Source organism: Centropristis striata, chromosome 11, assembly GCF_030273125.1.
Source record: "Centropristis striata isolate RG_2023a ecotype Rhode Island chromosome 11, C.striata_1.0, whole genome shotgun sequence".
NCBI lineage: Eukaryota > Metazoa > Chordata > Actinopteri > Perciformes > Serranidae > Centropristis > Centropristis striata.
Genome location: NC_081527.1, coordinates 11,563,137 through 11,574,543, shown reverse-complemented (window position 1 = coordinate 11,574,543; position 11,407 = coordinate 11,563,137). Strand labels below are relative to the sequence as shown.

General features: G+C 36.1%; 1 protein-coding gene across 1 annotated transcript; it reads right to left on the bottom strand.

The window, feature by feature from the left end:
- Positions 1-27: 27 nt before the first annotated feature.
- LOC131979829 (uncharacterized) lies at positions 28-9,407 on the bottom strand. The gene is made up of 11 exons (XM_059343879.1): positions 9,203-9,407; positions 8,189-8,295; positions 5,747-5,837; positions 4,878-5,331; positions 4,070-4,145; positions 3,840-3,906; positions 2,567-2,714; positions 2,414-2,474; positions 2,179-2,309; positions 1,990-2,079; positions 28-1,073 (listed from the first exon to the last, which is right to left on the bottom strand). Exons 1-11 carry the CDS (start codon positions 9,292-9,294, stop codon positions 1,053-1,055), a joined length of 1,338 nt encoding a protein of 445 aa, XP_059199862.1. The 5' UTR covers positions 9,295-9,407; the 3' UTR covers positions 28-1,052.
- Positions 9,408-11,407: the final 2,000 nt, after the last annotated feature.

The following is an 11,407-nucleotide window of genomic DNA, read 5'->3' as shown; positions in this document are numbered from 1 at the left end:
CAGATAAAAAAAGTTAATTATTTTGGATATTGTTACCTTTTTTCTGTTTTAACATGGTCCATTCTTTGGAAATACAATTCCAAATGGACAGACTGTTTTTCTTGTTTTATGCAGTAATGTAGTGTGGAATCCATTTCTAATGAAGACAACTTTTACCTCAGATTTCTCATGGTTTCAGTCCGTTTTTGTCAAAATTTGGGAGCACCTCTCTTCTGTATCAATATCCATATTTAAAAGATGCATAAATCCATGTTTCTTTTGTATTGCAACATGTTCAAATCCAAGCCCACAGTCTCTGTTTTCAGGCCACAGAGTTAGTGAGATGAATATTCTGACTGAAAATGACATTCACCTCACAAGCTCATGATAAACATTTCCAGGAAATCGCAGGTGGAGAAGTGAGCTCCTATACGAGAACTAAAAGAAAAATGTCTGCAAACTTGTTATGCATAGAAAGTGTTTTATAGTATTTCAGTAACTGCATTGTTTCTAACACAAATACAAAATTAAAACTGAAGGTGGTTAAGAAAAAAGACCTAACAGGCACAGCCAGTGCTGACAACGCCCTTCAGACATGTCACCTATATTTAATGTTTAAATATACTGTTTTGAAATAATTTAATTTTAAATGTACTATATCACACAGATACAATGCTTAAAACATTTGTGTTGTTCTAAATAAAAAAAAACAAGAAACAGGTTGACTTTTTCCAATCATTTCCCCCCCACACAAATTATAGAAACCATTGAATTTGTAAATCTATAAAATAACACTATCTTCTTTATGTGGCCAATTGATCCTGACGTGGGAGTACTGTATCTAACGTTAATATGGACAATATGTGATGAAAAACCATGTGTGAACAAAGATGCAAGAAAATCCATATTGTGTGAACAAACCTTGATTCAAGATGACACCAACAGTATGCTCTCTAGGCAATATATTGTACAAGAATGGTGCCACAGCAGTTAAGTGTGGTTGTGATTGCGGTTGTGGTTGTGATTTAAAGTTCATAGTTCCTCATTTGAAACAGCCTGTCAGATGATTTTCATTATTCAAACGGCTTGCCACCCTGAAAGAAAAGAAACCATTAAGTAATCTGAGCGCTGTATTGTGCTTAACAGCAACAACTTGAAGTATACATGACAGAAACTGAAGCAGTTTCAAGTGTCATGTATGAAAATGAGATGAAAGTGATACTGCTCTTAACCTGAGGGAATTATGTAGTTCAAGAAACATTACATGGAAGAGTTCACTACTGCTACTGAAGGAACTACAATTCCAAAAAAAAGTTGGGACTGTGTAAATAAAAACAGAATGAATCAAATTCAGAATTCAGTGTATATTTATGAAAACAAGTTTCTCAGTTTAAACATAACATATATTCACTGTACAGTTTTCAATTGAGTATATGTCACAAATAATTAAGCAAATTATCATTATCATTATCATTCAGTCTTTGAGACAACATCCCAATTTTCTTGTAATCAGTGTTGTAAATAAGGGTATACAGAGTGTGCAAATTATTAATTTAACCCTCCTGTTATGTTCGTTTTTCAGGAACAGCAATAATGTTCGTGGGTCAATTTGACCCGGGGCATGTTTAATTATCCAAAAGTGTCAGAAACCAAAAAATTCCCCAAAATATTGTTTATATTTCATTAATAACTTCATAGCAAACCATTTTAATCAATATTTAGTGCAATAGTGTACTTTACCTCTCACAGATCATGGTTAAATGAGGATAATTCACTCGTTTTTTATTTTAAAAATGCATGTTAAAACTTTTTCATACTTTTAACTATTTTTTAAGAGATTTTTAAACTTTGAAATGGGTCAACTTGACCTGCAACATAACAGGAGGGTTAAAGGAATATTTACCAAAAAAAAAATAGCATTTCTGGGTTCTTGTTCTTTCCTCTTAACATAGTTCTTCTCAACACCATAAATTGTGTTTGATTACTTTTGAATGTTAACTTGCAAAATACCTTCAGGAAGTGTTCAAACTCAGCTTTCAGCTCCTTCATTATAGCATCTGCTGTTTCAAGGCAAGGACGTCTCTGCTGCACTTGGAACTCCTTCAGGAAATCAATCAACCCCCATAATAATCATTACCACTTTAAATGATCCCTTCTAGGACCAATGTTGAATGTTGGTTTACTTTACGGCAGTGTTACCTTTGTGTTTGAGAGGTGTTCCTGGGAGGTAATGTGAGCGTGAACTGAAGATGCAGATGTGGATACGAAGACACTGCAAGCCACGCAGTGGAACATTTCAACCTTAGTCATGTAGTCATTTTCCTGCAGAGCTGACAAAACAAAGATAAGGATGTATTTAGGCTTTGTCTGAAATAGAAGATACTGTAATAAGACAGTGCATGCTTGTTTAAGAGTTTTTGGCAAAGCTACTTACCTTGAAGTGCACTGTCCTCTATGACTCTGCTGCAGCGTTGGCTTTTATACATCATAACTTCCTACAGACAGAAAAACAACCAGACACACCAGTTGTTGAAAAAGGGAAACTGTTTGGGAGAAGTAGGACACTACTGCAGTATTATAATCTTACCTGTAAAAAGGCTATAGCCAGATCATCGTAGTTATTCTGCTGCTGGATGTACTCCAGGGTGTCCCAGTGACTCTTGCAGTCCAAGTGATCCTCCAGTTCCCGACTGCTAGATAACTCAACATCACAAAGGTCACAGGTGATGGGGTTCCTAAAAGAAAAATATAAAGTCATTCAGTGTTGTGAAATATTAACTATTAAACATCTAAAAAGGCAGACTTTTAAACAATCTAAAGGTCCTCACACAGGTTTAAAAATATACATCTGATATTTTGAAGTGGAGTTGTATGAAATAAATATCCAGTCATTGTTTTACCTACAGTAGATGGTGGTGGGCACCCCACCGAAGCAGGCAGAAGTACTTTGGTGTACTTTTAAAGTCACGCATTAACACAAACAAACCAACCGATAGAGGTAGTGGTAGGCCAGTTACTCCTGTTCTGTAGGGTAAAATTGCTGTTTCGTCACAGGAGTCTGGTGGCTTCGAAGAGAGCATAGCTTAGCACGATTAGATTTTATTTTGATGGACCCTCTCAGGTGGCTAAAATACACTTTTTCTGCAGCATTATAATGCTTCGGTTCCCTGCCAGTACTCCTGCCTGCTTCTCCAAACTGGGTGTGCCAAATTCCATCTACTGTAGTTAATACACTGACTATTGATGAGACCTTATAAAAACCCAAGTTAAAATAAAAAAATCAGAACAGACTAACTACAAATAGATTTGGAAATTAGTGTCCCAAGAATTAAAACAAAATCTGAATTTGAAAGACTCCCATTAGGTTTTTTAACATGTGTAGCACCAAAACAATAAGGTTTGTAAAGTTTTAAAGCAATCGGTATGAAATGTTATCAGTCTGCACTATCCTAACTATGTTCTGTCTCTCACCTTGGTCATGCACCCAGTGTTTATACTGCATCGCAATGTGTTTATAACTGCAGTGGCTGATATATGCATGCCCACATTTTTTGCTGACACATTATTTGCTAAAACTAGACTGAGCTATTCAAGCAGCTTTGCACAAGAAGTGTGGAGTTTATTCAACTTGGACAATAAGATTAACATCTTAGCTGATGACGGATAATAGCAACTAGTCTGGAGAGATAAAAACTCCAGCAACAGAAATTAATCCTGCACAATTCTAGCCAAACAATCAGAGGACAACATGAAAACTAAGAAAATGTGTGTGTTGTTTGCATTGCCATGGACGGTGAGTGGAATGTGAATAATCTGTATGCAGCATCTTTACACAAGGGAACAGTGTCCTTGGTTCTTACTTGTCCAAGATTACTTTTGAACTCCTGTTTACTGGCACATCGGTGGAAGGTGTGATTTCGTCCAGTCCTGAAAAACAACATTTTCCACAGAAATATTATCAGGTTTATAGAGGAAATACATGTACATATGGCAAAAAAAAACCTTCAATCAATGCAATCATGTTTCTCCTATATGCATATTCATTAATCCTATGTTTAATTTGAAATGGTGGGACATAACGCCAATTTACCTTTTTCCATGTATTCCATCTGATGTTGATAGTCCTGCTGTATCCTGGGTGGGGATAATCTAACAGTAGTGGTCATCTACAGAGAAGAGAATGGGCTCCAATTGTTAACAAATCAAAAAGAAGAGTTCAACAAAAAGACCCTATATATTATAAACCCTATTGTTTAGCTCCGTAGCATCCTATAATGTAATAATTTCCTGATAATGTAATAAAATTTGCACTTAACTCAATTGAAAATGTAATAAAACCCAATAATGTAATAACTTCACCAATAATGTATTAAAATAAATTAACATATCAAAAGTATAAATTTTATAACGAAACTAGTGACTGTATAATGAAAAATCGGTCATCACCAGCAGATAGTGTTGCAGAATTTATGTCATGTCAATAACACGGGTTTCAAATCTTTAATCTTAGAAACAACATACAACTTCAGAAACCCTGTATAAACCCCAATAAGGAGTTTGAAAAATAACCATGTCAGTTGTCATCAAGTTGTCATTTTGATGCTGACATTTTTATTTAATCTTTAATGACAGTATGTCAGCTGACCAGTATGTCACTTGACATAGAGTAAGATGTCAATTTGACATTGAAAGTGATATAATAACCAAATATCAGTCAGGATATTTTATTACATTATTGGTGAAGTTATTACATTATTGGGTTTAATTACATTTTCGATTGAGTTAAGTGCAAATTGTATTACATTTTCGTTAATACATCAGGAAATTATTACATTATAGGGTGCTACAAGGTTTAATATATTAATATTTAATTTCAGAAAATAAACTTTTAGTCTTACTGATGAAACCTCTTTCCTGTATTCTGGGATTATTATTCTCTCCTCCTCCTCCTCGTCTGTCCTCTGTCCTCCATATGAATCAGGAAAGCGCTGTGTGGAGGAGCTGGGAATAAGCCTGTCAGAGCTGCACGCCCTGTGGTCCAGAGGTGCGCTTATGGAGTCGTAACCCGGCCGGTCAAGTAATTCAGTGTCTGTTCTATAAGCCTGTCGTTCAGGCAGCCTGTGACCAGGACTGAGACTTCGACTCTCGGAGGGTTTGGTTTCACGCCTTTCAAGAAGTTGGCCAGGTGGCACATCCCAGAGGCTTTTTTTACGGCCGCCGTCACTCTGAGACAAACGCTGATGTCCTGGGATATTCTCCTGATCGGGCGGGCAGTGGTTGAGGTCTTCAGCCTGTGGCATCTCTTCCTCAGAGTCTGATGAGAGGGGATCGTAAGGATCATAAATCTCAAACCTGAAGGAGACAGAAGTGGGATTATTATGTGTGCGTGTTATCCAGAATTTACTATTATATAGATCCTCTGCAAGGTAATGGTACCATTGCCCACTGAATGTTCACACGCACTATAAATGTGCAACTATATAAACTGAGAATGAGATAAAATTAATAAGAGGCTGTGGACATTTAATTAAATTTGTCCATTTGTTTAAGCACTCAGTAAGCATCTTCACTGCCACTTGCACTTTTACCTCAAGGGGCCACCTGGAATAATACATAACGAGGTCACCTTCTGACAGCCCATATTTCAAAACTAAAAGTCATCACAAGACAAAGTTGGAGGCTCAAATGTGGGACATCCTGGTTTATAACTACAGGAGACATTACCTGAAACTTGTCAATATACTGCACACATCCCTGACTGGCTTACCCGTCTGATTTGCCAGTGCTTGGCTCCGGAGAGTCATCTTCGTCACCTAATGGTTTGAATGAAGACTTCCATTTTGCAGCAGCAGATTTCTCTGTATCACACAAAAGGTGCATTACAATTAGGACAACTTGTTTTGACAGACTGGATGCATTTAGACATGTAATATTTACCCACAGCTGTGTGGTACTGTGTTCTTTTAGGATAAAAATGAACAGAATAATCCCCAAGTATCAGTTGGAAATGGGACCCAAAGAGCTACAGGCACAGATTGGTTTCCGTTGATTTCCATATGGAATCAAAATCTATCAGCAGCCTCATGAAACTTGCCACGATTATGAAATCCCTCAAAGTGAAATCTGAATTAACTTGGTGCAGTGTTCCATTGTTGTCGCATGTTTATGCAGTTTAAATGCAAAGCCTGCAAACTAATTTAAAAAAAACAACCTTCACTGCATAATCTTTCAAAATCTATGTCACTCTGACAAAAGATAATACAGTCCGGGGCAAACCAGGGTCTTGGGCTTAAGGTGCGACTGTTAAAGTCCATTTGGAGACCTTTGTTGCATGTCGCTCCCCATCTCTTGTCTCTCTAATAAAGTTCTTCTAACTCTCTAATAAAAGCATAAAATTATAAAAGATAAATTATTTCAAACAAAATACATTCTGAAAGAAAATAACACAGAAATAAAATCAAATCAGGGAATGCCTATAACATTAAATAAATACAGCAGCATGACTTGCTAAATGGTTAATTGCAGAAGTGTGGCCGCAAGTCATATGATTGGGACTCGACTCAGATTTGTGTCACAAATTTGATGAGATTAAACTTGCTAAAATAAAAAAAGAACAACAATTCAACTTGGACTTTAACACCAGGGACTTGTGACTTTATTTGGACTTAAGCCTTTGTACTTGAAAATGTATACCTTCCCCCAAGCCGTGTCATATGCCCGTGGGCCACATCCGGCCACCAAAGTTTCCAGCCCAGCTCGCAGAATCATTAAGTCTCTATTTATTATTATGGATTTCCCATGTTTATTAGCAGTCAATTGACACTGATATAGGTAAATGTCATCTATATATATATATATATATATATATATATATATATATATATATATATATATATATATATATATATATATATTTTATTTTTTTTTTTTTTTTATTTATTTTTTTTTTAAGTTCATTCACACTTTCAAAAAGACTTAATACAAAATGTAAAAAAAATCCATGATTTTTGTTACTCTACTATACTATTGCTCTGTTTTTGAAATGGCATTTAATTTGCTGAGGAGCACAAATACTTGTAATAATAATAATAACTTTATTTATATAGCAACTTTTAAAACAGCTGCTTACAAAGTGCTTAGACAGAGAGCAGTTAATCACAACAGAATGATGCCATAAGGCTAAAACAATTCTTACATTAAAAGAAAAACTATAAAAGACAGAGGAACAATCACAAGACATTCTCAAATACACAGAGGATAAAAGGTAAAAGGAGTGAAAAAAAGAAGTAAAAAGGAGTAGTAAAATAGAAAACATTCATTAAAGCAAGTCTATAAAAGTGTGTTTTAAGAACTGATTTAAAAGAAGTTAGCATACTTACTTGCAAAACAATGCCTTGATGCCACCTCTGGTTAGTTGTGATCATAGACTGAATGGTTGTGATGTATAATCCAGGTAAAGTAAATTAGTTTAGAGATGTTGGTGTATGTCAGGGATTCCCAAAGTGTGGTGCATGGGCCCCTGGGGGTGCACGGCCTGCCTCTAGGGGGTGCGCGAGGTGAAAAATGTAATGGTGGTCTGATAATTACACAATTACATTTCCCCCCCCCACACAATAAAGACCTGTAAATAAACATTTCCTTTGTAAAATGTAAAATCAAAAACTGTAATATTAATTAATTAATAAATGCAGGCCATTCATCTTAATCTTAAAATGAAGCGTAGAAGTTATCTTCTTCCATTTTTCCAACCTGTGCCATCATGACGGGGTTGTGTAACCTCCACGCTCATTTAAACTTTACTGCAATTTTTGTTCAATGCAGCTCAAAATATAACATTTTCTCCAACTTATCTGCTTTCTGCCTCTGACCCTGAGCCTGTTATCATCCTCTTTGCTCTTAAAAGTGGAAGCTTGCGCATAATTTAGTTACATTATACTGATACTGTGTTTCAGATTAATTCAAATGCGAGAGCCCATTGTTGTCATCGTGATTATTTTATTATGTGTGTGTTCTGGTCATTTGAGCATGATTAAACATGCTGGCTTTAATATGGCTATAAAGAAGCTTATGCATGTTTTTGTTTTTTTGAAGGTGTGGGGGATTGGGGGTGCGTCAGCCCGGTTGGGACATAGAAGGAGGTGCACAGCTAAAAAAGTTTGGGAACCGCTGGTGTACGTTACTGTTTGTATTTCATGTCTACAGAGGTTACCTGCACGTTTCTTGTCTTCTCTTGACTTGGCTGCTGCCCCGGTGTTTACATTGCCTGCTGTCTTCACTGGGATGTGCAGCATAGCTTCTTTGAAGTCACGGGGTATTCTATTATGATGATGAAAACATTTTTAAAAAATGAGTCCAGTACGCTACTACAGGCCAAGCGTTTACAAGAAAACAGCACTGTCACCCTGTTAAAATAATCGCCAAACTCATTTTTTCAAGTTTTGCAGGAAACACAAAAACTTCACCAAAAGTGTAACATATGACATTTATTGATCATTTCACTCAAAAAGGATGTAACAAAGGATGGTTATTGGCATAGTAATAACACTGAGTGTGAATTATGTAACTTAAGAGAATTAAACGACTTAGGCAATTTTTTGAACATGCCTTTGTGACTTAAGATATGGTAACACTTTATTTTGAAGGTGTCTACATAAGAGTCACACAAGCCTGTCAGAAACATGACATGACAAGTATGATGAGCATTCAAAGTGTCATTAATGTTCATGACACATCCCATGTCATGTTTATGACACGCTCATGTCACTCTAATGTAGACACCTTAGAGTAAAGTGTTACCAATATTAGTGTCAACAATAAAACACTGATAAACTAAACTGATAACTAAACAATATCCCTCTAGCTCTTCTTTAACTGAGGATGTAGGTGATTTTACTATAGGTAGCCGGCGTCATGAGGAGATGATTTAGGCAAAAAAAAAAAAAATTGACAAAAAACTTAGGCGAATATTTTAAGTGTGACGGATATCAACATCAACAGAACAGGCAGGCTAACTTAACGCTAGCTAGATTAGCATGTTGTGCTGCTTTAGCTTATTGCTAATAATGTTTTAGCTGTTAGTCCACTCTCAGTATCTAGTCAATGAAAACATAGTGTCAGTAACCAATGGGGGAACCTTGCACAACGCCGTTAACCCAACACGTTGTCGAGTAAATGAACACAAAACAAGCTAACGAGCTAACGGTTGGTGCTCAGACAAAGTTACCTTCCAGGGTGCTGCGGTTTGGCTACAGGAGGAGCTGCTGGTCTTTGAGTTGGGACTGAAGGGTTGAACGGGGCATAGTTTTGGCGCATCATTATTTGGTTATCTTACGGCAGCAGATAAGTTAGCAAGCGTTCAGTAGTGAGGCTAGTTCACCTGCAAACTCCTGGCTAACGGTCAGTTACTGCCACCTGCCGACAGATGGCAGCATGACGCAACACATGATGGGCAACATGATCACCACACCTGTATGAACCACGTGACCAGAGGGGTCCAAGTCTAAAAGCCTGTAAATGAATAAATAAATGATTTTATTTGTAGATAGATAGATAGATAGATAGATAGATAGATAGATAGATAGATAGATAGATAGATAGATAGATAGATAGATAGATAGATAGGTAGGTAGGTAGGTAGATAGATAGATAGATTAAATAGATAGATAGATAGATAGATAGATAGATAGATAGATAGATAGATAGATAGATAGATAGATAGATAGATAGATAGATAGATAGGTAGGTAGGTAGGTAGATAGATAGATAGATAGATAGGTAGGTAGGTAGGTAGGTAGGTAGGTAGGTAGGTAGGCAGATAGATAGATAGATAGATAGATAGATAGATAGATAGGTAGGTAGGTAGGTAGGTAGGTAGGTAGATAGATAGATAGATAGATAGATAGATAGATAGATAGATAGATAGATAGATAGATAGATAGATAGATAGTGCAAGTGTATACAGCAGCCATGTTGTGATTGGTGTTGTGTGGTGACGCCCTAAAAATAAAACAATGATAATAAAACAGCAATGGCAGTAATAATAAACAACAATAAAACAATTACAAATAAGAACAATAATCAAAACAACAATGGCAGAAATAATAAACAACATTAAAACAGTACAGACAAAAATTGGCAACATTAATACATTTGTGAATATATTAGGCGTATAGGCCAGTCTGAACAGGTGTGTTTTGAGATGTGAGTTGAAGGTTGGCAGTGTTGGTAGAGGGCGGATGTACTGAGGGAGTTTGTTCCAGAGATCGGGAGCCAATGAAGCTGTTTGAGGACAGGAGTGATGTGCTGTGTGGATGGACTTCTGGAAATGAATTTTGGACTAGCTGCAGTTTGTTGAGGGATTTCTGTGGCAGACCATGTAGAAGAGCATTACAGTAATCTAGTCGGGATGTGACAAGGGCGTTGACCAGTATGGTGGTGCCATCAGTGGTGGAAAAAAGTATTTAGATCCTTTATTTAAGTAAAAGTAATAATACCATACTGTGAAATTACCCCACTACAAGTAAAAGCCCTGCATTCAAAACTATCTTAAGTAAAAGTACAAAAGTATCAGCATAAAAATGTACTTGAGCATAAAAAGTAAAAGCACTCATTATGCGAAATGGACCACTCAGATTGTATGTATATTCTAAATACACTGTTGCCTATAAAGTTGGAATAATTTTGTTTTCCGACACAATCCTCAGTTTATTCCTATGTAGATGCATCAGTAATCACAATCAAGAGACTGATTAATAAAGTTTTGAGAAGATTTACCCTTTATCCGTCAAGTATTCCAACTTTAAGAGCAACAGTGTATATTGATTATTATTATTGATGCATTTTTGTAAGCAGCGTTTTAATGTTTTTAAAGATAGGGCTCATTTTAACTACTTAATTAAGGCTTAATTTAAAAAAGTTTTATCATTTTATATTTATCATTTTCATTTTAATCTTGACCTGAAAAGTAACTAAAGCTGGAGGGTAAATGTAGTGAAGTAGGATGTACAATATTTGCCTCTAAATGTAGTGGAGTGGAAGTATAAAGTTACATAAAATGGAAATACTAAAGTTAAGAACATGTACCTTAAAATTGTACTTAAGTACAGTAGTTGAGTAAATATACTTAAATACATCCCATCACTGAATGCCATTAATAGGAGTGTCAAATAGATCCCCAAATGAATTTGTTAATTTTCTTCATGATTTTGTAGTTTGTAGTAATTTAAGTGTCACAACAAAATGAATAGCAGGGCTACACTCCAGGCAGGCAAGGTTAGATAAACATGTCAGACGGCCAAAATTAGCTCTGGGCCGCTGTCAACAGTGGTGGAATAAACCTCAGTACATTTAGTATATTTTTGAGGTCATTGCACTTTACCTGAGTATTTCAATATTATGCTATTTAATTCACGGTCGCCCATAAAGTTGG